Below are 27,973 nucleotides of genomic sequence, written 5' to 3'. Positions count from 1 at the left end.
ACACACACACCCCGGGGGGCGCGGCCGGTCCCGCCCCGTCCCACGCGCCGGTCCCGCCGTGGAGAAGCGCCGGGAGGCGGCGGCGGCCTCGGGACGTGGGTGAGTGTGGGGTCGGGGGGGGTGGGGGGGTGTCGGTGGCCGTGGCCGTGGCCGTGTCCCCCGTGGCCGTGTCCCCCCGTGACAGGTGACCGTGACCCCACGGGGGGCCGTGACCCCGCTGACCCCTGTGGGAAGCGCGACCCTGACCCCACGCGGCGCAGGGGGGGGGGTGGGGTGTGTCCCCGTGACCCGGGGGGGGTCCCCAGCGGGGTGAGGGGTCGCAGCACCTGTGTCCCCCCCCGTGTGTCCCCCCACGTGTCCTCGTCCCCCCCTGCCCGTGTCCCCCCCCCCTTTTGTTTCCCCGAAGCCGCCGCAGCTTCTGCTTTCGGGGGGCGGGTGACGGCCCACGCGGGGGGGGGCGGGGGGGGGACACGGAGCCTGGTCGGGGGCCCAGGGGGGGCTGTGGCACCGCTGCACCCACTCGTGTCACGAGCTGCCCGGCCTCAGCCCCTTCCCAGCCCCTCACACGCGTGTCATGAGCCCACCAGGCCTCAGCCCCTCTCACCGGTGTGTGTCCCCCCCCCCCAGGCCCCGCCATGAACCCCCCCCCGCGGCGGGTGCGGCTGAAGCCGTGGCTGGTGGCCCAGGTGAGCAGCCAGCGGTACCCGGGGCTGCGGTGGTTGGACCCCGAGCGGCGCCGCTTCGTCATCCCCTGGTGCCACGCGACCAGGAACCCCCCCACCCCCCCTGAGCATGACACCATCTTCAAGGTGACGAGGGCAGGAGGGGGGGATGGGGGGGGCGGGGGGGTGATGAGGGGGACGTGGGGTGGCATCAGGGACGGGGGGGGATGGGGGGGACAATGAGGTGACAAGGGGCACAAGGGTGGGGGGGGGACACGGGATGGGGGTGATGGGGGACAGGGGGTGACAAGAGGGACAGGGGATGGGTGACAAGGACATGGGCTGGGTGATGGGGTGACAAGGGGGACAATGGGGACAGGGATGGGGTGATGGGGGGACAAGGGGGATGTGGGGGGGACAATGGGGTGATGAGGGGGCGTGGGGTGACAAGGGGGACGGGGTGATGGGGGGACACAGGATGGGGGTGACGGGCGAGAGGGTGACAAGAGGGACGGGACAGGTGACAAGAGGACATGGGGTGGGTGATGGGGTGACAAGGGGGACAGTGGGGTGATGAGGGGGATGGAGCTGTGGGTGTCAGGGTGATGGGTGACAGTGGGGCTGGGGGTGATGGGGGACAGGGGGGATGTGGGGGGCAGTGGGGTGATGAGGGGGACGCGGGGTGGGGGTGACAGGGGCAAGGGCGTGACAAGGGGCCCCCCCAGGCCTGGGCGCAGGTGACGGGCCGGCTGGGGACGGGCGCGGCCCCCGCGCGCTGGAAGGCGACGCTGCGCTGCGCGTTGCACAAGAGCCGCGAGTTCCGGCTGCTCCTGGACGGGCCCCGCGCGCGGCCCCCGCGGCCCTTCCGCGTGTACGAGCTGTGCGCGGAGCCCCGCCGCGGTGAGGGCGGGGGACCCCAAAACACACCCCAACCCCCCGCACCCCCGGGACACGTCACTTTGGGGAGACCCAGCACCCCACGAGCGCCCAGCACCCCAAAACTGCCCAGCACCCCCTAAGGACCCAGCACCCCAAAACCGCCCAGCACCACGCAAAGACCCAGCACCCCAAAACAAGGTCTCAGAACCCCCAAATAAGGCCCCAGCACCCCACAAGTACGCAGCACCCCAAAACGCCCCAGCACTTTTTAAGGACCCAGCACCCCAGAAATCCCCAGCACCCCACAACTCCTCAGCACCCCAACACTCCCCAGCACCCCATAAGGACCCAGAACCCCTCAGTGCCCCAGCACCCCACAAGTCCCCAGCACCCCAGAACTGCCCAGCACCCCACAACTCCCCCCCCGCACCCCCCATCTCACCCTCACAGATGGGGCGGCCGAGGAGGACTGTGACAGCGGCGAGGAGGAAGAGGAGGAGGAGGAGGAGATGAGCCAGGTACATGGGGGGGGGTCAGGGCGGGGGGACACCCCCAAACTGGGGACACCTCAGGGGATCGGGGGGTGGGGGGGGTCCCTGTACCCCAACCCATCACCGCCCCCCTCTCTCCCCGCAGCTCCAGAAGTTGACAGCTCTGAGCATCGACGGTGAGTGGCATCGAGGGGGGGTGTGTGTGTGTGTGTGTGTCAGTTGGGGTGCCCCCCCACCCCATGCAGTTTCGGGGGGTCCCGTGGACACCCCTCGACCCCCCGCTTGTACCCCCAGACACCCAACCCAGGGGGGACCTGCTGCCCCCCTGGACTGAGGAGGAGGAGGAGCCCCCCTTCAGCGGCTGCGCCCCGGGGCCCCTCGCTCCGCCCCCCCCACCGCTGCTCCCCGAGGAAGTGGGGGGCACCCAGGGGCCCCCCGAGCTGCCCCCCGCTCCTCTCGCTGAGGGGGGGCCCCCCCTGGGCACCTTGGGCCCCCCCGCCGCCTGCCCACTGGCCCCCACGGGCCACGACGTCCCCAACCTGCTCATCAGCCCCCACATGCTGCCACGTAAGGGGGGGGGGGCTGGGGGGGCCACAGAGGTGGGGGGTCATCAGGAAGGGGGGGGATGGGTGAAGGTGGGGGGGGGGTGGCCGTGGGGTGGTTGGGCACTGGTGGGGGTGGGGGGGGTGGCCATGAGGTGAATGGATGGTGGCCATGGAGGTGGGGTGGCCACAGGGTGGCTGCATGGTGGTAGCTACAGCTATGGGGTGGCTGGATGGTGGTGGCCATGGGTGTGGAGTGGCCATGGATGGCTGGATGGTGGTAGCCACGGCCATGGAGTGGCTGGATGGTGGTAGCCATGGGTATGGGGTGGCTGAACAGTGGTAGCCACGGGTGTGGGGTGGCTGGACGGTGGTAGCCACGGGTGTGGGGTGGCTGCACAGTGGTAGCCACAGCCATGGGGTGGCTGGACAGTGGTAGCCACAGATGTGGGGTGGCTGGACAGCGGTAGCCACGGCCATGGGGTGGCTGGACAGTGGTAGCCACGGGTGTGGGGTGGCTGAACAGTGGTAGCCACGGGTGTGGGGTGGCCACCCCACCATCCCTGGCGCTCCCCCGCCTTCCAGTGACCGACCTGGAGCTGGAGTTCCGGTACCGCGGCCGCCAGGTCTCGGCTGTCACCATCAGCCACCCCCACGGCTGCCGCCTGTTCCACAGCCGCCTGCGGCCCACGCGCGAGCGGGTGGAACTCTTCGGGCCGCTGGCGCTGGAGCAGGTCCCCTTCCCGCCCCCCGACACCATCCCCAACCAGAAGCAGCGATTTTACACCCAGCAGCTCCTGGAGGTGTTGGACCGGGGGCTCCTCCTGGAGCTGCAGGGGCAGGATCTTTACGCCCTTCGCCTCTGCCAGTGCAAAGTTTTCTGGACGGGGCCCTGCGCCCCCCCCGGCCCCGGCCCCAACCCCATCGAGAGGGAGAAGAGGACGAAGCTCTTCAGCCTCGAGGGGTTTCTCAATGGTCAGAGAAGGGGATGGAGGGGGAGCGGGGGGGGGTGTGTTCTTCTGTGCCCCTGGGGGACGCTGGGTGGGATGGGAGGGGGCAGCTGGCAGCGGGGAGGGGGGGGGATACGGGGTGGTACGTGGGGACATGGGGGGTGAGGGCGGATCAAGGTGGGGATGGGGGACAGCGGGTGGAATGGGGAGAGCAAGGTGGGGTGGGGGGACATGGTGGCATTGGGGGGACACCAGGTGGTACATGGGGACCTGATGGTGTGGGGGGACCAAGCTGGGATGGGAGACACCAGGGGAATGGGGGGACCAAGCTGGGATGGGGGGACTTGGGGACATGGTGGGGGGACACCAGGTGGCACGTGGGGACCTGATGGTGTGGGGGAACCAAGCTGGGAATGGGGGGACATAGAGGGGACACCAGCTGGCATGGGAGGACCAAGATGGGATGGGGGGGACACCAGGTGGTACATGGGGACCTGGTGGCATGGGGGGACCAAGTTGGGATGAAGAGATGTGGTGGCATGGGGGACACACACACCACCCAGCATGGTGGGACCTGCTGGCATGGGGGGGGACACCAGGTGCCACAGGGGGACTTGATGGTTTGGGGGGACCAAGCTGGGAATGGGGAGACATGGAGGGGACACCAGCTGGTACATGGGGACCTGGTGACATGGGGGGACCAAGCTGGGATGAAGAGATGTGGTGGCATGGGGGACAGCCCCCACCCCCCCACCCCATCCCCCCCCCCAGCATGGCGGGAGCTGGTGGCATGGGGGGGGACACCAGGTGGTATTGGGGGACCTGATGGCGTGGGGCCGCCAAGCTGGGAACGGGGGGACATGGGGGGGCCACCAGCCACCCCTCACCGCGGCGTCGGGCCCCGCAGGCCTCATCCTGTTCCAGAAGGGGCAGAGCACCACCCCCCCCCCCTTCGAGATCTTCCTCTGCTTCGGCGAGGAGTGGCCGGACCAGAAGCCCAAGGAGAAAAAACTCATCATGGTGCAGGTTTGGTGCCGGGGGGGAACACGGGGCGGGGGACACACGGGGTGGGGGGACACGGGGAGGGGGTGTCCCCACGCTGACAGGGTCGGGGCGTCTCTCGCAGGTGGTGCCGGTGGCGGCGCGGCTGCTGCTGGAGATTTTCTCGGGCGAGTTGTCGTGGTCGGCCGACAGCGTCCCGCTGCAGATCTCCCCCCCCGACCTCAAGGACAAGATGGTGGAACAGTTCAAGGAGCTTCACCAGCTCTGGCAGAACCAGCAGCGGCTGCCGACGGCGCAACCGCAGCTCGTCACCGCTAACGGGGGCCCCTGGGTGCTGCCACCCCCGTGACACCGCGCGGGGGGGGGGGGGGGGGGACACGACACCCAGGGGCCACCCCCAGCCCCGCCACCGCAAAGCCCCTGGGGGTGACACTCCCCAAATCCCCCCAGAGAAGCTGGATCCACCCCCCCGCAGGATACAACAGGGGGGGTTTCCCCCACCCCCTCCCATAGTTTTGGGGTGAAAAACCAAAAAAATGGGGCTGGGATAAGGCCGCGCTGAACCTACCCCGCTGCTGCCCCGGGGATGCGGCTCAGGGCAGCCTAAAGCCAAGCCCCGGCCCTGAGAGAAAAACGAGGCCGGGAGTTGGGGTTTTAATTTAATTTTTTTTTTTTTTTCAGTTTTTTGTTGTTTTTATTGTTCTCGAGATGGCTACACACCCCCGGAGGGAACAAGCACGCGCTCCAGCCCCCCGCGCCCGCCCGCTCCCCGCCCTGCCCTCGCTCCAGCCGGCTCCTCCCCGCACGCTCCAACTCTAAAATAAAGCCAATAAAACCACCAAAAAAACCCCCAAAACAACCCCCCCAAACAAACAACCCCCAAAACAAAAACCAAACTAAAGAAAAAGAAGCAAAAAAAAAAAAAAATTAAAATAATATATAATATTTAAACAGTCCGTCCCGCTTGCGTTTTCTCCGGGAGGTCGCCACCAGGCAGGACACAGCGGGCTCAGGGTGGGCAGAGAAAAATCTATTTTAAAACCCCCATTTTTCCTGAAATAATAATTTTTATTGTTTGTTTTTTGTTTGTTTTTTTTTTTTTCCATTTCACAGAAAGTTTTCTCCTTCGCTCTTTGTTTTGCTGCCGGGCAAATCCGTGTTCCTCCGGTGTTTGGTGGTGGTTGGGTTTTGTGTGGTGGGGTTTTGTTTTTTTTTTTTAAATTTTCTTTGTTTTGTTTGATTTTGTTTTGTTTGTTTTTTGTTTTGTTGGTTGGTTCGTTGGCTGGTTGGTTGGTTCATTTTTTGTTTTGTTGGTTGGTTGGTTCATTGATTGGTTGTTTCATTGGTTGGTTGTTTCGTTGGTTGGTTGGTTGTTTCGTTGGTTGGTTGGTTGGTTCGTTGGTTGGTTGGTTGGTTCGTTGGTTGGTTGGTTGGTTCGTTGGTTGGTTGGTTGGTTCGTTGGTTGGTTGGTTGGTTCGTTGGTTGGTTGGTTGGTTCGTTGGTTGGTTGGTTGGTTCATTGGTTGGTTGGTTGGTTGGTTGGTTGTTTCGTTGGTTGGTTGGTTGGTTTGCTGTTTGTTTTTCTGTTTTTTTTCCCCCCGTTGGTTTGTTTTCTGGTTTCAGTAGCCGATCTTCAGGAAGCGAATCCTCTGGGAGAGCGGGATCCCCTCGAGCCGTCCCTCCCGCGCGCGGCCCCGGCTCGCGGGACGCGCTGGAGCGAGTGAAAACCCTCGGCCACGATGAACTTTGCTGATTGTGGGACACATTCTTGGTTTTCTTCGTTTCCTGTCTTCTAATTAAACAGACCTTCCTGGGAAGGGGGCGGGGAGGGAAGGGGGATTCAGGCCTTTTCTCTCCGGCCCCGCGTGGCCGCGGGGTCCCGCCGGCGGCTCTTACCTGGGCGCGCGCCGGAGCTATCGGAACAGGCGGGTGAAGTCCCGCAGGGCCCAGCAGACTTGTTTACATTCCTCAGCGCTGAAAAAAGGGGTGACATTTAAAGGGGGAATATTTGGGGGGGTGACGTCAGGGAAGGTGGCCGGGCTCGGCTCTGAGATAGCGTAGGGGCAACCGTGGGGATAAAATGGGCTCGGTAGCCCCCCAGGGCCGTCCCCGTGCCCCAGGGATGGTGGGGGGAGGCCAGGAGCCACCGCTCAAGGTGGGGTTTGGGATCTCTGGGAGCGTTTTTGGGGGGTGGGAGTGGCTGATGTCCCCAAAACAGCAGCACGGGTGGAGCTGGGGGGACGGGGGGCGCTGGCCCGCGGGTGGCTGTGGCTTGCCGCGGTGACTCGGAGGAGCGAGGAGGTGGCTTGTGAAGTCAACCCGGCAGGGCGGGAGCGGAAAAACCCACTCAGAGATGGAAAAGGCAAACGGGTGCCCTCCAAAAAGCGAGGCCTTCCGTGGGCCGCGCCAGGAGCCGTGGGGCCCCATGTGCCCCCCCACCAGCGCTTTGTGGCTACTGGAGGCCGAGCGGTGGCCAGCAGCGGGTGGGAGGGGGCTGCGGAGGTCCCCTGAGCCCTGCTCACCTCGTGACCTGCTTGTGGAAATCCGTCAGCTGTTTGTGTGTGACCTGGATGGCTCCTCCCGTCGTCTCCTTTGGTAGCCCCTTCAGCGAGTTCTCCAGCCAGCGGCAGAACGTCTGCGGGAAGCGAGAAACAAGGAGAAACTCAGCCCGAGGAGCCAACGCCAGGTCCCACCCCCCCGCTTTTGGGGGGGGGGGGAGGGTGCGGGATCACCCTAATTCACCTTTAGACCTCTGAGAAAAAAACCTCAAGATGTTCTTAACCAGATCCTTAACCTGTGTAGCCTTGCTGAGCTGCTCACTCCAAGGCGATCACTCATTTCTTATCTTTTGTCTAAAACTTAATACCTGAGATTAATCTTTGGTAATTCAGCTCGACTGGGTTTTAAGCCAGCCCTGAGGAGGGGCTGTACAGGGCACAGACCAGCAGTGTGGGCACTGAACTGTCAGTACTGTTCTTATAAACCTATAAACCAATATCTATGGATCAATTCCTCCTGCTGTCAATAATATCCTAAAAAAATAATCTTAGAGCCCCTGTATCCCATTAATTAAACCTATAAACCAATAGCTATTTATTGATTACTCCTGCTATAACATCCCCCAAAAAAGTCTTAGAGCCCCTGTATCCCATTAATTAAACCTATAAACCAATAGCTATTTATTGATTACTCCTGCTATAACATCCCCCAAAAAAGTCTTAGAGCCCCTGTATCCCATTAATTAAACCTATAAGGCAATATCTATTGATCAATCCCTCCTGCTATTAATAATATCCTAAAAAAAAGAATCTTAGAGCACTTGTATCCTATTAATTAATCCTATAAACCCATATCTATTGATCAATCCCTCCTGCTATTAATAATATCCTAAAGAAGTGTCTTCTTAGAGCACCTGTATGCTATTAACTAAACCTATAAACCAATATCCATTTATTGATTACTCCTGCTATAACATCCCCCAAAAAAGTCTTAGAGCCCCTGTATCCCATTAATTAAACCTGTAAACCCATATCTATGGATCAATTCCTCCTGCTGTCAATAATATCCTGAAAAAAATAATCTTAGAGCCCCTGTATCCCATTAATTAAACCTATAAACCAATAACTATTGATCAATTCCTCCTGCTATTAATAATATCCTAAAGAAGTGTCTTCTTTCTAAGAGCTCGTTCCTTTTCCACTCTGCCCGTGTCACTCTCACAGGACGGTTCTTGGAGCAGCCCTCTCCTGTTCATTGACCCCACAGACCAGCATCTATCGATCCGTTCCTCCTGCTGCCGGCTCCACCCCACACCCCAGGTCTCCCCCCGAGGCTCTCACCGGCCGGTCGATCTGCATGATCTCCCAGAGCACCTCGGCCACGTCGGGCAGGGTGTAGGGGGGCAGGCAGAAGCAGCACGTGTGCAGCAGTTGGTTGACGAGCTGTTGGCCCAGCTGGTTCATCACCTGGTTGATGAGCTCCTTCCTCACTTCAAAGTCCTCCTCGTGCTGCGGGAGGAAGAGGAGGGAAGGGCGTGAGCTTGGCGGGTGTCCCCGCAGAGGAGGAACCGAGGAGGATGGGGGGTCTCGGGGTGGGGGGGGGGGTGTGGACTCACGTCGTTGGCCACCCCGGTGTGGATGAGGTCGCGCAGGAACTTCATGACGCTGCAGTTGGCGTCCCGGTGATCCAGGGTGGTGGCAGCGATGGCCCACTGCAGGATGGGGATCATCACCTGGCTGCGCAGCAGGGTCACGGGGCTGCGCTGGATGAACCTGCCCGGGCAGAGGGACAGACGGACATCACCGGCGCGTGGCCCCGCCCTGCCCCTCCCCGCGGAGGGCGCGGCCGTCAGGCACGGAGACAGGAGCTGCCTGTTACTGACTTATTGATTTGAGCCCATTTTAATGATCTTTGAGGATCTGAATTTAAATCAGGAACGATTTAGAGTAACTACACAACCAGTTATGCTGCTACAAAGTCCTTTTTAAAGCCCCAGGCTAAGGCCACGTAGACCAGTGACCATTAACCACATTTCTAGTCGAAGACGACGACCCATAACGAGGTACCATCGTTAGACTGTTCATAAGGACAATTTATTGCCCTGTAGACCAAGTGTTGTAAAAGTTACATTGTGAAAGGGCCTCGAAGCATGTTAAAGTCACAACGTGAGCCAAAAATCCTCGGGTCAAGGGCACTGGAGGGTCTTTTTTTTTATCAATTACTCCTGCTATTAATAATATCCTAAAAAAAAGAGTCGTCTTAGAGCACCTGTACGCTCTTCATTAAAGCTATAAACCAAGGTCAGTAGTCTGTGGCGGTCGCAAAAGCAGCCCCCTGGCTCATTTCAGGACTCAAGTGTGTGTGACCAGAAGGAGGTTGGAATATGAAAATGAGTTACAGGAACTGGCAGTTTGTGTAGGAGAGTTTAATTAACATTTATTAATGTATCCTAGATAATCAGCGTGCTACACGAGTCAGGTTGTTGGGGAGACAACTCCCCTCCGCACCCGGCCGGTCATAAACGAGTGTGTCTGCTTATCTACATCAAATTAGTGTCGATAAGTTCTTTTATCCTGTTTTGGTGACACAGGGACCCCGCCCCGCAGGGGTTGGGGTGTCCCCGCGCGGCAGGAGAGCGCGTGGGTACCTGGCTGCTAGTCGGAAGAGGTCGTCCACGGTGTCGGGGTGGTTTTGAAGGCCGTTGGGCTGCTCTAGGAGTTGGAAGGTGGGTATGCATAGCGCCTGGGAGAAAGGTTGTGGGGAAATTCGTTAGTAATTAGCGGTGATTACGGCCCTGCTCGCTGCAGGGATCGCACCGGAGCGGGTCAGGCCGTGGTGCCTCAGGTTTGGGTCGCTCCTCCCCGTGGGGTACGTGCCCCGAGGCAGCTCCTGAAAGAAGCTGCTCACCAGTTCTGCTTTAACCAAAAAAAAAAAAACCAAAACCTTCTCCCCCCACCTTGGTTCTGGTCACCCAACCGCCAATTTATGGGAGAGCAAAGAGGGGCTGGGAGCAGCCTGAGTTGGGGGGAAACGGCTCTGCTCGGAGCGGGCGGCCCGACCCCCAGCGCAGAGCGGCCGGTACCGCGCTGGCACATGTAGAGAAGTGCAGAAACGAAGGTGGTGAAGGGTCTGGAGAACCAGTTGTATGACTGGGGGAACTGGGGGGGTTCAGTCTGGAGAAGAGGAGGCTGAGGGGAGACCTCCTGGCCCTCTGCAACTGCCTGAAAGGAGGGTGCAGAGAGGGGGGATGAGTCTCTTGAGCCAAGGAACCAGCGGCAGGCCAAGAGGGAATGGCCTCAAGCTGCGCCAGGGGCGGTTTAAGTTGGATATTGGGAAAAATTTCTTCCCCAAAAGGGTTGTCAAGCGCTGGAAGAGGCGGGAAGAGGTGGAGTCACCATCCCTGCGGGTATTTAGAAGACGTGTAGACAACCGCTTGGGATGCGGGTTGGTGCTGGGTGAATGCCTGGACTCGATGATCTTCAAGGTCTTTTCCAATCAAAACGATTCTAAATTAGTGAGGGGGGAAGGTGCCCCGCCGGGGCTCGGCACCCACCTGCAGCATGTCGAGGAGCCCCTGCCGGCACCCCTCCTCCATGCCGTACTCGTCCACCAAGATGCTGCCCAGGTAGAGGAAACAGGAGTGCTGGTGCGCCCGGTAGACGTTCACCATCTGCGGGGAGACACGCACCGGGGGCAGCGCCAAGGCCGCCCCCTCCCCGCCAACGCCGTGGGCACCAGCACAGAGAACCCGGTGGCCGTGGGCCTTCCTGAAGAGCTTGGACCCACTGTGGAGCCCCCAAACCAGCTACACCCCAGGGGCTTCCTGACACTCCCCAAATCCATGAGCTTCGTAGAGTCACAGGATGGTTTGGGTTGGGAGGGACCTTAAAGATTGTCCAGTCCAACCCCCCTGCCCTGGGCAGGGACACCTTCCACTAGCCCAGGTTGCCCAAAGCCCCATCCAACCTGGCCTTGAACCCTTCCAGGGAGGGGGCAGCCACAGCTTCTCTGGGCAACCTGTGCCAGGGCCTCACCACCCTCACAGGGAACAATTTCTCCCTTAGATCTCATCTAAATCTCCCCTCTGTCAGTTTAAACCCGTTCCCCCTCGTCCTATCCCTCCCCCCTGATCAAGAGTCCCTCCCCCCTTTCCTGTAGCCCCTTTCAGTCCTGGGAGGCCGCTCTAAGGTCTCCCCGGAGCCTTCTCTTCGCCAGCTGAACCCCCCAACTCTCTCAGCCTGTCCTCACAGGGGGGTGCTCCAGCCCCCCCGATAATCCTCATCCCAGCCCTTCCCCCAGCCCCACAGTGGGCAGGGGACCCCTTGAAGTACTCGCTCAGGTCTGGTCTTGCACTCAGGACCATCTTGGTGCTCTCCCTCGTTTTTAACCCCTCCTCAGCCCAGCACAAGCACAGGGCAGAGCAGGGGGCATCGAACATCAGGCTGTCAGCCCTACGAGAGTCGCGCCACATGGAGCTTCCCACAGCCCTCTCAAACCACAGCTACAACTGCAGGAACCCCCTGAGCCGCGGAGTGTTTTCTGATCACAGGATTGCAACATCCTTCCCCCTGCCCCCCAAACACAACCTCGAGCGGGGGCTTTGCGGGCGGCGGGCGCCGTACCTGGGTGACGAGCGGCTGCAGCAGCGCGGCGGAGCCTTTGCCCACACAGCGGACGGCGAAGCGCAGGCACCGGCAGCACCGCTCCACGATGCGGTTATCGGCACTGTGTTTGTTCAGGGTCTCCGACAGCACGGGCCAGATCTGAGAGCACACAGAACCATCTGGGTTGGAAAAGCCCTTGAAGCTCCTCCAGCCCAACCATGAACCTCACCCTGACCGTTCCCAACTCCACCAGATCCCTCAGCGCTGGGTCAACCCGACTCTTCAACCCCTCCAGGGATGGGGACTCCCCCCCTGCCCTGGGCAGCCCATTCCAACGCCCAACAACCCCTTCTGCAAAGAAATCCTTCCTAAGAGCCAGTCTGACCCTGCCCTGGCGCAGCTTGAGGCCATTCCCTCTTGGCCTGCCGCTGGTTCCTTGGCTCAAGAGACTCATCCCCCCTCTCTGCACCCTCCTTTCAGGCAGTTGCAGAGGGCCATGAGGTCTCCCCTCAGCCTCCTCTTCTCCACACTAAACCCCCCCAGTTCCCTCAGCCGCTCCCCATCACACCTGTGCTCCAGACCCTGCACCAGCTCCGTTGCCCTTCTCTGGACACGCTCGAGTCATTCAATGGCCTTTTTGGAGTGAGGGGCCCAAAACTGAACCCACTCATCGAGGGGCGGCCTCACCAGTGCCGAGCACAGGGGTCAGATCCCTTCCCTGTCCCTGCTGGCCACGCTAGTGCTGACACAACCCAGGATGCCATTGGCCTTCTTGGCCACCTGGGCACACTGCTGGCTCATTATCAATCACCCCCCCCACGTCCCTCTCTGACTGGCTGAGAGAAGGGTGAAGCTGAACCACGGTACCTCCCTCCTACCCAAAAATAGACCCAAATCCCCGCTGCTGTCAGGCAAACGCCACTGGGGTCCTGAAAACAAGAGGCACCCACGTTACGGGATGTGTAAATTAGCTTTACGTAGGAGCAAAGAGCTCAGATTGGCTTAATAGGCTGCCAACGTCACAAGGGCAGGGAAATAAAAGCGCTGAGGATGTTTCCAGAGCCAGGTTCCCCCTTTCCAGGGGTTTGAAGAGCCGAATCCCACCCCATCACCCATCCCTGCTGACAGGGGGGAAGGTGCTTCTCCCCGACACTGCACCCGCCCGGCAGCCGGGGATTGCACCCCAACCCATCAATCCCCCCTCCTCCAAATCCAGAAATTCCTTCCCCAAACCGGGACCCACTTACTTCCTGAATGACTTTTTGGCACGGATGGATCTGTCCATTTTCTACAATGGGGTTGGTGTGTCTGTGAAAAGCAGCGGAGGGTTAATGGTGGGTTTTCTACACCATCAGGTTTTTGTTTAAAGCCAAGGGGTTGGAGGCTGCAGGACGAGGAGCTGAACCTTGGCTTAAGAGGGGTTGGGGAGCCTTGAACTTGGGGAAGAAGCAGCTTCCAGCTCGTTCCTCCCAGGGCCAGGGGGGACAACGAGCCGTCACGGATTTGGTTTTAGGCCTCTGGGTGAGCAGCTTTGACCCACACGCTCGCAACGGCCCTGCCCGGGCTGTGCCAGCCCCCCACCCTCACCTGAATATGACAGCGAGTCGATCCAGGGGCACAGTAGGGTCTGAGGAGAGGCCGTTGCTTGGCTCCTGAGAGAGCAGCTAAAAAACAAGGGAAAACAATGGGATTTCAGGACCAGAGGTGCCTGAGAAAGACCAAAGCCTGGATGCCAGACCCCACCAGCAGCCCCTTGGTGTCCCCATCGGGCCAAAGCAGAGCAGACATCTCCTCCCACCCTGGCAGCTCCTGGTTGTCCCCAGAAGACCAGAAGCCGTGCACATCCCTTTATTGAGGGGTCCCTCCCTCTTCCTGCCACCCCCATTGAGATTTCTGCTCTCCCTTACCCTGGAGCAGCACAGAAAGGTCACTAAGGCCACCGGAACGTGACGTTTTGGGGCCCCGTGTCCCACAGGGAAGGCGACTTCCCATGTTCTCCACCCCAGAGACACGGGGTGAAGGTGTTTGAGGGGGGGTTCAGGTGGCTCCTGCTACATAAACTGGTTTCTAGGGACTGTTTTTTCCCCTGTTTTATTAGCAGTGATGTATTTCTCAGCCAGGAGAGACTTTGGGATGAGTCTGGTCTCGGTGCTGGACTCCTCCAGCTTTTGAGGACACACAATTCCCGCGGCAGATCAAGGCACCGCGCAAAGACGGAGCCGTGGCAGCTCGACGGCCTCTGCTCTGTCCCCACCAAAGGGGTGTTGGTCAAGGGGCAGGTGAAGGTGGCTCCGAGCAGGACGTACCTTTTTCAGCGCCATCACTTGCACGGCGCAGAGTTCGCTGAGGCATTCTGCTATCTTCTCCAAGGGGAGCCTGGCGAGGACCAAGGCTGTCCCTGAAAGCAAGAGGAGACGCACTCAGGAGCAGGAAGGCAGCGCTGGAGCGCAGTCGCAACACCAGACAGGTCCTCGGACAGGCCCTGCCTGCAGCCCTGCACAGACAGGGAGAAGGCAAGGACTGCTTCCCGAGACTAGAAGAGGTTCACAGAATCCCAGAATGATCTCGGTGGGAAAAGCCCTTGAAGCTCCTCCAGTCCAACCATGAACCTCACCCTGACCGTTCCCAACTCCACCAGATCCCTCAGCGCTGGGTCAACCCGACTCTTCAACCCCTCCAGGGATGGGGACTCCCCCCCTGCCCTGGGCAGCCCATTCCAACGCCCAACAACCCCTTCTGCAAAGAAATCCTTCCTAAGAGCCAGTCTGACCCTGCCCTGGCGCAGCTTGAGGCCATTCCCTCTTGGCCTGCCGCTGGTTCCTTGGCTCAAGAGACTCATACCCCCTCTCTGCACCCTCCTTTCAGGCAGTTGCAGAGGGCCATGAGGTCTCCCCTCAGCCTCCTCTTCTCCACACTAAACCCTCCCAGTTCCCTCAGCCGCTCCCCATCACACCTGTGCTCCAGACCCTGCACCAGCTCCGTTGCCCTTCTCTGGACACGCTCGAGTCAAATATTCAAGGGCCTTTTTGGAGTGAGGGGCCCAAACCTGAACCCACTCATCGAGGGGCGGCCTCACCAGTGCCGAGCACAGGGGTAGGATCCCTTCCCTGTCCCTGCTGGCCACGCTAGTGCTGATACAAGCCAGGATGCCATTGGCCTCATTGGCCACCTGGGCACACTGCTGGCTCATTATCAATCAATCCCCCCAGGTCCCTCTCTGACTGGCAGCTCTCCAGCCACTCCTCCCCAAGCCTGTAGCCATGCAGGGGGTTGTTGTGGCCCAAGTGCAGGACCTGGCACTCGCCCTTGTTGAAGCTCATCCCGTTGACGTTGGCCACCGATCCAACCTATCCAGGTCTCTCTGTAGAGCCTCCCTGTCCTCGTGCAGATCGACACTCCCGCTTCACTTGGTGTCACCCGCGCACTGACTGATGATACACCCTATGTCCTTATCAAGACAATAAAGATGTTGAACAGAAATGGTCCCAGCCCCGAGCCCTGAGGAACACCACCTGTGACCGGCCACCAGCTGGATTTAACCCCACTGACCACCACTCTGGGACCGTCCATCAGCCAGTGCTTGACCCAGCAGACCCTTCGCTCATCCAGGCCACGAGCAGCCAGTTTTTCTATGAGAATTCTGTGGGGAACTGTGTCAAATGCACCGTGGAGCCGCAATAGGGCTCCCTTTGCACAAGCTCGGGAGCTGCCCCACTTTTAAAGGTTTCAGAAACACCCGAGTCCGTCAGGAACCTTTGCAGCCTGGACACGAGTCCTGCACGGCCACGACACCAGCCGTGGTTGAAGAGGCAGATGATGCCCAAAGGCCTGGTGAGAAGCGAACACTCTGATGGCCAGCACACCCACCTAGTTGAAAAACGTGGTTTTCAGGGGAGCTGAAAAACTACATTCCTGTGCCCAAACTGTCTCTAAAACGACAAATACTTGCAATTTTCCACCCTGCGCGTACAGCGGCCAATTTCCAAGTGCCTGGATATAGCAGTAACTCACGGCTAGCCTGGCTGTGAGCACAGCAAATGTTTTTTTCCTGAATTTCAAGCTCAGAGCAGGGATGGAAATAAGTTAAAAACCCAGAAAGGATCTTGTTCTACCTCCCACCCCACGCAAGCTCTTGAGGAGACTAAATGTGGACGCATGGAGCGCCTCAGGGTGAACACAAGACGCTCTCACCTAAGGAAAAAAAAGGTGTGAAAACAGGGTTGTGGCACCCGTGGTGAGCGACCCGCTGACAAAACAGGGAATGTTTGTCCACACGCACCTTTCAGGAGCCCCACAGCAGCCTCTGGAGAGAGCGTGAAGGAGTCGAGGGAACGGGCTATCTCCAGCAGCCCATTAAAGTGCTGAGCCATGTGGTCGCGACACACCGAGCAGATATTGTGGATGGCTTTGGCCGCCGCCGAAGCCAACCGCCTGTCACACAGCCCTTTCATCAGGTAACCCAGCACGGGATCTGCGGAGGAGAAAAACGGGGTGAAAAGGGGGTTCCCGGGGAGCAGGTTGGCCGCAGGGCAGCAGGGAGAGGAGAGGCTCACCCAGGAACTGCGGGTTTCTGTCCACCACCTCGCTCATCTCCCCCACCAGCTCGATGCTGGTGTAGCGGACGGCGGTGTGCACCGTCTCAGGGAGGCGAACCACCCCCTCCAGCACCTCCACCAGCGTCGGGTTATTCTCCCTGAGGGGAAAAAAAGCAGCTGGTTTAGCCCCAAGGCAGCTCCTGGACTGTTTCCACGGAGTAGCTGGTTTTATTGAACTGGATTCGATGGATTGAGGGCACCCTCAGTGAGTTCACCAATGACACGAGCTGTGGTGACACGCTGGAGGGAAGGATCCATCCAGACCTGGACAGGCTGGAGAGGTGGGATGTGCAAACCTCATGGAGTTCAACAAGGCCAAGGGCAAGGTCCTGCCCATGGGTCAGGGCAATCCCAAGCACAAAGCCAGGCTGGGCGAGGAGGGGATGGAGAGCAGCCACAAGGAGGAGGACTTGGGGGGTGGAAAACTGCCTGTGAGCCAGCAACGTGCGCTGGCAGCCCAGAAAGCCACCCGTGTGCTGGGCTGCACCCAGAGCAGTGTGGGCAGCAGGGCGAGGGGGGGGATTCTCCCCCTCTGCTCCACTCTCATGAGACCCCCCTGCAGTGCTGGGTCCAGCTCTGGGGGCACCAACAGCAGAAGGACATGGACCTGCTCGAGCGGGACCAGAGGAGGCCACGAAGATGCTCGGGGGGCTGGAGCACCCCCCTGTGAGGACAGGCTGAGAGAGTTGGGGGGTTCAGCTGGCGAAGAGAAGGCTCCGGGGAGACCTTAGAGCGGCCTCCCAGGACTGAAAGGGGCTACAGGAAAGGGGGGAGGGACTCGTCATCAGGGGGTGTAGGGATAGGACAAGGGGGAACGGTTTTAAACTGAAAGAGGGGAGATTTAGGTTAGATCAAAGGAAGAAATTTTTCCCTGTGAGGGTGGTGAGGCCCTGGCACAGGTTGCCCAGAGAAGCTGTGGCTGCCCCCTCCCTGGAAGGGTTCAAGGCCAGGTTGGATGGGGCTTTGGGCAACCTGGGCTAGTGGAAGGTGTCCCTGCCCGGGGCAGGGGGGTGGAACTAGGTCATCTTTAAGGTCCCTCCCAACCCAAACCATCCTGTGATTCTATGAAACCCTTGAATTGGGGGACTCCTGTTAAGGAAGGAGCTCTTCAAAGAACTCGGGTGATCGATTTAATACTCCTCCTTTCCTGAAACATCTGCCACACATTTTAAATTGGTTTTTTTGTTTAAATTGGTTTTCATTTGGTTTTTTTCTTTAAAAATTAAAATGAATGTTTCATTTTTCCAAAACACTTGAAATCTAAAGTGGAAGGTGCCCCTGCCCGTGACAGGGGGGTTGGAACTAGATGGGCTTTAAGGTCCCTTCCAACCCAAACCATCCTGTCATTCCACGAGTCTGTGAAAGCCCCCAGGGAGGCAGAAGAGATCTGAGAAGGTCCAACTGCTTCACGCGGCCCCTGCTCCGTCCTGGACCCGTATTTGTGAGCAGGAATTGGAGAGCTCATGCCTGGGGCTGAAGAACTGCCCCCTCAGCCAGGGGTACTGCTCTGCTGCGGGACAGACCACGTAGGCTAAGGATTATCTGAAATAAAGCGTGGGTTTTAGAAGTTTCTGCCTGGGAAAGGACCTTCCTAGGAGTATCTTTGGGATATTGGTGGTATCTCTGCAAAACTCGCTCGGAGGCCAGGCCTGACCGCGTGGCCCTCACGGACACGAGCAGGATGGTCAACACTCACTGGTCGACGCTCTTCGCTATGGAGGCCATGATGAAGAGGACGGCTTCCGTCACCTCCCAGGGTGGATTCCCGTCCTTCAGAGTCGCGTAGAGCTGCGAGGAAGAGAATCAGTCACAAAAGAAGCTACGAGCAGAGCTGGGGGGTGAATCCCACCCCGCGAGCTGGCCCGCCCGCTCCTCACCTCCTCCCACCCGCCGCGGGCCTGCAGGAACCCTGGCGTTCCACAGACCACCCTGCTGGCTTTGGGGACCAGAGAATCGTTTCCCTGTGACGTGAGACCTACTTCAAGCCACGGGTGCTTCCCTGCGCAGGAGGAGACACCGCGTGTGGCCTCCTCCCCACCCTGAAAGGCCACCAGGGCTTTGGCTACCTCCCGCAAACCCACCTGAGCAAAACATTCCACCGAGCCCACCAGGAAGATCAGGTCTTTCACCAGGTCTGAAACCCGCATCCGGAATTCCCCAAAATCATCCGTTTCCTCTGGGACACCCTCCTAAGAGAGACGAGGGAGAGAAAAAGGGTGAGAGCAGCTCAGTGAAATCCAGGTTTCCCCACCCGCCCCCAGCTAAGAAAAACCAAGCAATTCCACTTTAGAGACGAGATCCACCGTTCCTGCCCTCCTCTCCCCAGATCAAGCTGCTTGAAGGAGAATCCTGCACAAAGAAAACATGCTGTGTGTTCCTGCTCTGAGGGGGTGGAAATCAAGGGGATGAGGAGCCGAGGAAGGGAAGGAAGAAGGATGAAGTGCCCCAGGTTTTGAGGAGGGAGACGCCAGCACTGCGCTAGCGAGCTGCACGAGCTGTATTCCAAGACAAAGGCCCCTGAGCAGGGGACGACGTGTCCCTCCGCAGCGCTCAGAACCTGGGGGGGAGCTGGGAGAGGGTCAGCCCACAGCAGCCAGACACCACAAAGCTCTGTTAGAAGAGCTGGCTTAATAAAAGGTGTTTAATACAGCGATTTTAATCACTCCCCATCCTCTCTCTGCAACGACTCGCAGAGCCCCGCAGCTACGGGGAGCCACCAGCTCCAGAACAGAGACGTCCCACCCTGCTAAGGCTTGGACTACCAGCCCAAACCAGAGCTGACCTAGAGATAAATCCTGTATATTTTATAACTGATAACGCTGTGCTAACAGGTATTGTACTCAGTTATAACAAACCACCTATTCTGATGTAAAAAGTGGAAGTATTGAACCCTGAGCAACAGGCCCCAAGCTGAAGCTGCTCAGTGTTAGTCATTAGTGGAATACATACGCTCATTAACGGAGGGTGTAGCTTAAACATCACAAACCATGTCTATCCTCAACATATCTTCAGGTTTCTTTGTGTGTGTGGGCAAGATAACGGGGCTGTGGAGCCAGGTGTCCGGCCTTGTGACCTGATGGGTGACCTTGCTCAGAAATTAGTTAGATAAGCGGGGAAACTCCCTTGGCTTCTCCCTCGCGCCCTGGCCAGGCTCTGGGGGAATCTAATGCGAGAGTCAAGCCAGATATTTTCTGCTCAAAACAAAGGTGCCAGTTATTCTGGGTGGCTGATTTTTGGTATATTAAGGCCGGACCCACTCACAGCGACTCTGGCTGCCTCAGCTACGGGTGGACACACCGCGTGGGACCTCCCACTCCCCGGGAAAGGCTCAACAAATCCTCGCTGTAACCGGGGCTGCCCAGCGCCTGCGGGGCTGGGTGATGGGAACGGGTGCAAGTGGGGATGGGTCTTCCTTAATCACTGTTCTCTCTCTCATGTAGTAATGATGTGATGCATTACCCTGTATTTTCCTATTTGTTTAAGTGCACTATTCTGCCTTTTCTTACTGCATGTTTTCTGTATTGCTCTGTTACATCATTTAGTTATCCCCAGTAAAACACACCTACTCTTTTCACTCTGGTGTCCGAGTTTAATTAGCATCCTTAATCAACAAAACACTCCCCAGGAAGCAAACGCAGCCTTACGTGGTCGGAATCGAGCTGGCAGTGCCGGGCCAGAGCGTGGAGAAGGCGCTGTATGTAGGCTTTGAAGATGCTGTGGATGACCGCGTCGTCTGTCTTGTACAGGTGCTCCCCCAGTCTGTACCAGAAGTTAAATGAAATTTCTACCACCTGTTTAAGAAAGAAAAATTCAGCTTTTTTTTTTTTTCCCCTCCGCTCCCAGTGGAGAAATCTCGGGGGGTGCTGGCAGCGTGGTGGGGTACCCCAGCTTCACAGCAGCGCGGCTTCATCACGCCCCCAGCTTCACCCATCTCCTCTGCTGCTCGTCACTTAATAAAGGATTTGAAACCCGCTGCCTGAATCTCAAAACCTCTCACCAGCCCTCAGGACTAAAAGCATTTTTCCCGGCAAAATTAACACCGAAGCGTTAAGAACCGTCTCTCGCTTCAAAGCGAGGCTTCGTTTTGCATCACTCACAGCTGCCAGCGATAAGTTTTTATCTCCCTGACCCCCGACAGAAACAAACATCTCAAGAAAACAGCTCAGGCTGGAAGGGGACGTCGCTCCGGTTATAAAAAAAAAAAAAAGAGTGCGGATTATTTTAGGAGCAGCTGCAGAGCTTCAAGTCGTCCTAAGCATCGCTGGCACAAGATCATGCCCAAAGGGGACTGAGCTTAAAAGACCTGGAGAGGGGACTAAAAGAGGCACCGAGGCCCAGGCAAGCGCCGCAGAGACCCGGTGAAGCACAAACTGCTCCACCATTTCCGTGGCAAGCGAGTCCCCGCGGGTCGCATCGCAGTGGCCATCGTTTCTGAGCTACCTCGCCCGCCCGCTTAGGTCTGACCTACCTCCGGGGCGCTGAAAAGCCTCTGGAAATCCCAGTCCTGGATTTCCCATCCTCCCATCCAGCACTTCGGCGGCCGCAGCCCTCCCCCAGTGGGACCTCGAAGAGGGAGGGGGAGCGCACCCCAGCAAATCCCAGCTGGCACCTGCCCGCTCCCCGCGGCTGATTTAGCGGGATGACCCCTCTGTGAAGGAATTGAACTCGGACTAAGTCAGCCAGGGGCCAGCTACCGGGATTTAATTAACAGCTTTGGCAGAATAAAAGGAGATTGACTCTTAAATACGGTGTTCTGTACGGCGGGACGGTCGGGGAGCTTTGCTGCAAAACATTTCACCGACTTAAGAGGGCAAAGTCGCACTGCAATCCCCGCAAAGCTTGACTTAAGTTGGAAAGAACATAAAGGAGGCTTTCAGAGCTGTACTTGCAGTCCCACACATCCCGGAGGCTGGGAAAGGGAAGCGGAGCCAAGTTTCTGCCTCACGAACGCAGAGTGGGCGTTTCGCAGCCAGCAGCTCGGAGGAACTGAAGCCTCCTGACCACGTGGCAGCATCAGAGAAAGGTTTTTCCACTGACTCAACTCTGGCCGAGTGAGATTTGGCCATGGGGGTGAGGAGAAAAGGGCGGGTAAACCCTCACTCACCTCGTACTGCGGGTGACCCGCACATATCAGCAGCAGCTCCAGCGTCCGCAGGTCACCCAGCCCTTGGCCCGGCGTGCAAACGATTTTATCTAGGAACGTCTCGCACAGCTCGGTGAAAACACGGCAATAATTGAGCACCCTGGTGAAGAAAAAAAAAGAGGGCACAAGTCAGAAAGATCCGCACAGCACAGGAGAGATTCGGGTTGTGCAGGTAACGTGCCCCGGAGCGTCGACTCAGCTCAAAAAATACCAACTTCTGCTTCAACTTTCCATCAGCAGCTGGGAAACAGTGAAATAGGGGAACTTTGGTCAGAAGTAGGTAAAAGTACTGAGTTTCAATAAGCAAATCTTAATGAAATTTTCGTTCTGACCCACAGCATCGGAGAAAACTTCTCCAAAACCACAGCACAGGGCGAGAAGGCACAGGACGTCCGTTACGAAACAGTGTGAGTCTCATCAGCACCCGGCAGGTGCCACCTTTCAGAAGACAAATCTACTGAGCGACCCCAAAAATAAACCCAGGATGTCCCACTGCCTAATGCTGCAGCTGCTCTTAAGACACGTGTCATTTAGCGGCTGAGAGGGAGCTTGGCTCTGCTTTAAGACAGCAGAACCAGGGGGAGGAGCGAAGGTCCTGCAGCCAGAGCACGGGGTGATGGAGCACGCTCCCGTAACACGACCTCAAACGAGGGAGTTGGGGGAATGGTCTGAGATAAACCACTAGTCCCGGGCTTTGGTTTTAGTATTCCCATTCTGGAGAGGTTTAGGAAATCATGAGCCAGCAGTGTGCCCAGGGGGCCAAGAAAGCCAACGGCATCCTGGCTTGTATCAGCACTGGTGTGACCAGCAGAAGCAGGGAGGTGATAGTCCCCCTGTGCTCTGCACTGGTGAGGCCACACCTGGAGTGTTGTGTCCAGTTTTGGGCACCTCAATACGAGAGAGATCTCGAGGGGCTGGAGCGAGTGCAGAGGAGGGCAACGAGGCTGGGGAAGGGCCTGGAGAATAAATCCTGTGAGGAGAGATTGAAGGAGCTGGGACTGTTCAGTGTGAGGAGGAGAAGGTGAGGGGAGACCTCATCACTCTCTACAGCTCCCTGAAAGGACGTTGTAGAGAGGTTGGTGCTGGTCTCTTCTCCCAGGGAATTAGTGACAGAACAAGAGGGAACGGCTTTAAACTGCAACAGGGGAGGTTCAGACTGGACATGAGGAGAAAAATGTTTCCCAGCAAGAGTGGTGAGAGAGTGGAATAGGCTGCCCGGGGAGGGGGTGGAGTCCCCATCCCTGGGTGTGTTTAAGGGCCGTTTGGATGAGATGTTGGGGGATGTGGGGTAGGGGAGAACTTTGTAGAGTGGGGCTGAGGGTTGGACTCGGTGATCCCGAGGGGCTTTTCCAACCTGAATGATTCTGGGATTCTGTGAAATCCTAAAGCAACATGCACCCAGAGATGTGCTGCAAAGACACCCTAAAGCCTGACTTAAAGACAGAGGCGTGAGATTCTCCCCCACGTGAGAACTATTATCATTTTTTTTTACATCCCTTTAGACAACCGGCATATCCCCACCAGCAGACTGAACACAGCGAGATGTCACCAGCGCCGCCAGCAGGGCCTTTACCTGCTACCTGGGAGCGCTGAGGGGAACCCACCTTCTCCGAGACAGACTGGAGAGAAAATGTCTTAATTACACCTCATTCCTGCAGACGAAAGCTTCCACATTTTTCAGAAAGTCCCAGAGCGAAGGGATGCTACCACAGAGACAATCTTACCGAGCAGAGAGGGTGTGATAACAAACATTGACATGGCTTCCAACTGAAGACTAATTCTATTAAATGGGAGGATAAATAGGAACAGATGCTACTATAATTTTCGGTTTCAGAAGGGCTCACTCTGAGGAGTAACTACTCATTTCGCTCGCGGAATGAGGTTTGGAATTTCCTTAAGCCAAAGGCACGTACGTTAACTGGGCTTTGCACCCCGAGCTGAAACGGGGGGTGATTCCTGACCCTCAAATCATCTGGAAAGCCTCAGCGGCGAGCCAAGCGCCTCCAGGCAGCCGGGGAGCAGGACTGGAGAGCAGCCAGCGGGGTTTTGCCAGGCGAGATGAGCAGAGATCAAGCGAGAATCGCCAGAAGCTAAACCAGCGCCAGCCCTCGCCAAGGACAGTCACAAAAACAGCACAGAGATTTTTTTTTTTTCCCCCCCCAGCTGTAATAAACAGCCGGTGGAATCGCCGTGCGCTGAGGACGCTGGCATGATTAAAGGTTTGTGGCACAGCTCGAACTCTGCGAAGACACTTCAGTTTTTAAGATTGTGGCTGAGCGGGAAGGGCGCAGGCGGTTTAGACGCGAGGATCTGCTCGCCTCCAGGCTGGAAGGAGCAGGGACCAGCTAATCGCCGTCCCACGAGCCAAAAACCAGGCGCTGGACATCAGTCCTACGGCTTCACCACTGCTCTGGCTGTTCCCATCGATGGCAACACCGTGCACGGCCACAAAACACGCTCGTATTTGGCAACAGGGACAGCAAATGCGGCCCAACTAATCTGCCCTCGGTAGCGTGAGCAAGCACTGACATTCTTCATGTGTGTTTTCTAAATATTTCTGTGTATTGTCCAAATACACAGAAGCTGGAAAATTAAATTTAGCCCTTTTCCCTCCAAAAATAGATCGGACCCATCTAATTCTTATCAGTAACGTTTCAAAACAGGAGGAATGGAGCAGAGTTGATCACGGGGTGACGCGGAAGCTGGTTAAACCGGACTGAACACAGGCCAGGGGAGGGATGAATGATTGGCTAGCGGGTGGCTAGCAGCTGGCTAGCAGGCCGGGCTGAAGAGGAAATACCAGTTTGGCACTGGGGAGGTTCCAGATCAACCTCACAACCGATCTTGTCTACGTTCATCAGTGACAGCCACATAAAAAAGGAAGAGCGGGCGCTAACGGCGTTCGCTGATAGAGCTGGGACACCAGATCTGTGCTGAAGAACAACAAAACCCACCTGAACTGGAGCAGGAAAAGTTGTCGACTTCTGACAACTCGTGGACGGGCTCATCAGTCACGGGACGACCCAAACACCGACACCATGAGGCGACCGGAAAGGTGAGAGATGGCCAGCAAGGCGTCGCCTGCACCCAAGGGTGCCACGATGCCAACGGGCGGGAGCGAGATCCCTCCTGGGAGCAGCACGAACCTCACTGGCCCTCGTGAATTCAGCTGAATTCAGATTTCCAAGGGGAAATAAAACCATCTTGGGATGGTTTATGCAGACTCGAGGCTGGCTGCTTCCTCCCTACAAACACACCCGGGAATAAGGCCCAGCTGGGGAGCTCTTGGAGTTAAGAAGATGTTGGCAAAAGAGGCACAAACCAGCCTCAAATCAACGACCAGAGGGTTTCCAACCAGAGCAGCGACGTTTTGTAGCGGCCAATGCGCTCGAGCAAGGTATGAAGGCAACAGCTTCTTTTAAGTCAAGACTAAGGGGCTGTTGAGCCAGCTAGCACACCCAGACCTCGGGAAGAGCCAAGCCACGTAGGGATGGTTGTAGAGAGGAAGCAGTGAGAGCAACAAGTCGCTCCTAAACTCTATTTTAAGGCTGGTAATGGGACACTTCCCTCGCGCTTCGCCGGCCACAAGGAAGATTAAGCCTAAGTCTGCCAAAGCTGGAGCTGAGCGCACACACCCAGGGCACAAATCAGTGCACCAAGGGTGAGGAAGCCCATTCGCTCGCTCGTTTTTGTTCAATAAATCCTTATTTGCATAAGGGACTTCAGTGTGCTGCATGCAGATGCCGCAGCTTCCCAAAATAACCCACAAAATAACAGCCACGGCGGTGAGCTCGCTTACTTGTCGAGGTCCTCGCGCGCTACGGCCATGTGATAGGCACTCTCAAGGGTGAGGACGCCCTGGAAAAGCTGCAGGGCCAAGGGAAGGTTGGTCTCCACGTTCTCGATGGCGTAGAGGGCTGAGCACACGCAATCCGAAGCAGCTTCATGGAGGTTTGAGGACGTCTTGTCTTGTTGCTGCAGGGAACAAGAAGCAGAAGAGGTGGGGCACTGTATGTGAGAGGGGACAGTAACGGAAAAAATGGGGTTTTGGTGTCCCTGAAATACTTTGTAGAGCGTCTGCGTAGCCACAGCCCCCAACAACTCAGTCCTACCAGCACTGCAAAGCTGGTGCTGCTTCACCCCCCTCAAACACTTGAGGTCAAAACTGATCCTCCACAGCGGGACCCCCCGGAGTCTTCCTTGGGAGAGGGGAACACAGGAGGAAAAATGCCAGTCAAAACCCACAGTGGTTCAGAAGGAAATAAAACAGAATCCCAGAATCACCTGGGTTGGAAAAGCCCTTGAAGCTCCTCCAGTCCAACCATGAACCTCACCCTGACCGTTCCCAACTCCACCAGATCCCTCAGCGCTGGGTCAACCCGACTCTTCAACCCCTCCAGGGATGGGGACTCCCCCCCTGCCCTGGGCAGCCCATTCCAACGCCCAACAACCCCTTCTGCAAAGAAATCCTTCCTAAGAGCCAGTCTGACCCTGCCCTGGCGCAGCTTGAGGCCATTCCCTCTTGGCCTGCCGCTGGTTCCTTGGCTCAAGAGACTCATCCCCCCTCTCTGCACCCTCCTTTCAGGCAGTTGCAGAGGGCCATGAGGTCTCCCCTCAGCCTCCTCTTCTCCACACTAAACCCCCCCAGTTCCCTCAGCCGCTCCCCATCACACCTGTGCTCCAGACCCTGCACCAGCTCCGTTGCCCTTCTCTGGACACGCTCGAGTCATTCAATGGCCTTTTTGGAGTGAGGGGCCCAAAACTGAACCCACTCATCAAGGGGCGGCCTCACCAGTGCCGAGCACAGGGGTGAGATCCCTTCCCTGTCCCTGCTGGCCACACTAGTGCTGATACAAGCCAGGATACCATTGGCCTTCTTGGCCACCTGGGCACACTGCTGGCTCAGGTTCAGCTAAAACATTGTGCTGCTCGTTCCCCCGGCTGGGTCACAGAACATCTCCAGCTGGAAGGGACCCGTGAGGACCATCGAGTCCTTGGTGAGGATGGAGATGAGTTTTCTCACAAGCAGGTGTGAAATATTTATCCTTGCGACAGTCTGGGGGTGAACGAGTGGATTTCAGGCCCCGCCTGGCAGAGGTTTATAGCGACTGTGCGGGGCTGATTTAACAGGCGGTTTAATGGCTCCCAGGGAGCCCTGAGTAATTAAGGCAGGAGACGAGGCTGGCATACTAAGGAGGAGGAGAGAGCGAGCAGCGAAGCGCGGAGAGGAAACAAAGGAGCAGTAACTCCGAGGGAGCCTCTGTGCGTCCTTCCCCACGAGGTCTCAACGCATCTGGAAAACGATTCCCGGTCCCGCAGGAAGGTGGAAGGGGAGGAAGGCAAAACCGCCCCGTTACAAGTGGTGTGAACGCAATAAAAAGGCTGCGGAGCCGATGGCCCCGGTCTGGAGGAGAGGAGTTCCTGCTGCAGCCCCCCCAGGGGAGCCGGGTGTTGAATATCGTCTGTTCCTTCTCCCCCTGAACAGGAACTGTCGTCTGCATTTGTCATTAATTAAATCTGTGCCACGGGATGGACGCAAACGCGGGATCCTGTTTAACAACGGGAGGAGGAACAGACAATTGTGGCGCTGGGTGACGGGTTTGGGCAGTGTCGCAGCAGAAACCTCCGTCCTCCAGGAATTCCTCCTCTCTGTTCGGTTCCTCGCCCTCCCCGGCGCAGCCACGCAGGACATTCTCCTACCCCACCCCGTTCCACCGGCCTCTTCAGCTCTCCCGCGTTCAGACAGGGCAAAAAAAAACCCCTTCAGTAGTTAATTTTCCAAGGTGAAAGTGTCAGAAAAAGAATAAAACATTCTGGAAAGGAAACAAAACAAAACCAAAAACCCACTGGGTTTAGTATCAAGCACATGCAGTTTCTTCAACAGACAACTCTGAAAGGCAAAACGACCCAACGCTTAAACCCAGGGGTACAGCAAACTGACTTCAACAATGCACCGAGCACATTTTGCTCAGAGCCCCCCAGAACAACTGGAGTCGGAGCAAGGACCAAGCACAGCGTATTCCAGACCAAAACTCTCTCTCTTTCAAAGCCCAAGCACGCTCAAAAGTACACCCAGCACCTACTCTGGCGGCAGCGGCAACCCACGATCAGGGCTAGAAATGGTCATTTCTTGGGTGTTAAATATTTTATCCTGCTCTGAATGTTTCAGGAGAAATGGGACCCGGCTCCCGCTTGAGATAGGCAAGAAATCCGCTTAATATAGGCTGCAAAACGGTTGGTTAGTACAGCAGGAATGAGGAGAACTGATATAAATAGAAGATTAAACAGTCTTTGAGCTTTTTTTCTCGATGCAGTGTCTGCTGGTGAGCGCAGCGGGGAGTTCCTGGGGATGAAGGAATCGCTCGTTGCAGTCCCACAGACCCGACGCCGTGACGCCGCGCTGCGGAGAGCAGCGCCCTCCCCTCTGCCCCCCGTGCTGGCCGTCCATCTGTCTGTCCATCCAGCGCCGCAGGAAAGCTCTCTCGGGAGGTTCTGGAGTCTTTTGTGCCTCCTCAGAAGGGAACGGGGCTTCCCTCTGAGCACAGACTCCTGGGGTCAGGAACGAAGAATCCTGAAGGATTCTCTCTGCTCCGCACAAGCGGCCAAA

General features: G+C 57.6%; 2 protein-coding genes across 5 annotated transcripts in view; one reads left to right on the top strand and one right to left on the bottom strand.

Annotated features, from left to right (window-relative positions):
* The first annotated feature begins 7 nt into the window (after positions 1-7).
* On the top strand, positions 8-5,385 carry IRF5 (interferon regulatory factor 5). Its single transcript, XM_074828148.1, has 9 exons — positions 8-99; positions 628-809; positions 1,388-1,562; positions 1,992-2,059; positions 2,178-2,208; positions 2,327-2,599; positions 3,160-3,549; positions 4,432-4,550; positions 4,651-5,385. Exons 2-9 carry the CDS (start codon positions 636-638, stop codon positions 4,873-4,875), a joined length of 1,455 nt encoding a protein of 484 aa, XP_074684249.1. The 5' UTR covers positions 8-99; positions 628-635; the 3' UTR covers positions 4,876-5,385.
* A 188-nt stretch (positions 5,386-5,573) lies between these two features.
* The window catches only part of TNPO3 (transportin 3), a 48,608-nt gene continuing 26,208 nt past the window's right edge, over positions 5,574-27,973 (bottom strand). For 2 of the 4 annotated variants that reach the window (XM_074828144.1, XM_074828147.1), the window contains 17 exons: positions 25,166-25,341; positions 21,328-21,466; positions 19,868-20,014; positions 18,305-18,412; positions 17,920-18,011; positions 16,182-16,321; positions 15,908-16,099; positions 13,935-14,026; positions 13,216-13,292; positions 12,876-12,936; positions 11,647-11,787; positions 10,578-10,694; positions 9,672-9,766; positions 8,640-8,796; positions 8,365-8,532; positions 7,048-7,160; positions 5,574-6,499 (listed from right to left, as the gene is read on the bottom strand). In XM_074828144.1, coding sequence (XP_074684245.1) covers positions 6,439-6,499; positions 7,048-7,160; positions 8,365-8,532; positions 8,640-8,796; positions 9,672-9,766; positions 10,578-10,694; positions 11,647-11,787; positions 12,876-12,936; positions 13,216-13,292; positions 13,935-14,026; positions 15,908-16,099; positions 16,182-16,321; positions 17,920-18,011; positions 18,305-18,412; positions 19,868-20,014; positions 21,328-21,466; positions 25,166-25,341 — 2,076 coding nt within the window. In that variant the 3' untranslated portion in view covers positions 5,574-6,438. The remainder of the gene's footprint in view (positions 6,500-7,047; positions 7,161-8,364; positions 8,533-8,639; positions 8,797-9,671; positions 9,767-10,577; positions 10,695-11,646; positions 11,788-12,875; positions 12,937-13,215; positions 13,293-13,934; positions 14,027-15,907; positions 16,100-16,181; positions 16,322-17,919; positions 18,012-18,304; positions 18,413-19,867; positions 20,015-21,327; positions 21,467-25,165; positions 25,342-27,973) is intronic. The other 2 variants (XM_074828145.1, XM_074828146.1) reach the window with 2 other exon arrangements.

The sequence above is a fragment of the Strix aluco genome, chromosome 5 (assembly GCF_031877795.1).
Source record: "Strix aluco isolate bStrAlu1 chromosome 5, bStrAlu1.hap1, whole genome shotgun sequence".
Taxonomy (NCBI): Eukaryota; Metazoa; Chordata; class Aves; order Strigiformes; family Strigidae; genus Strix; species Strix aluco.
This window is presented reverse-complemented; position numbering and strand designations above follow the sequence as displayed.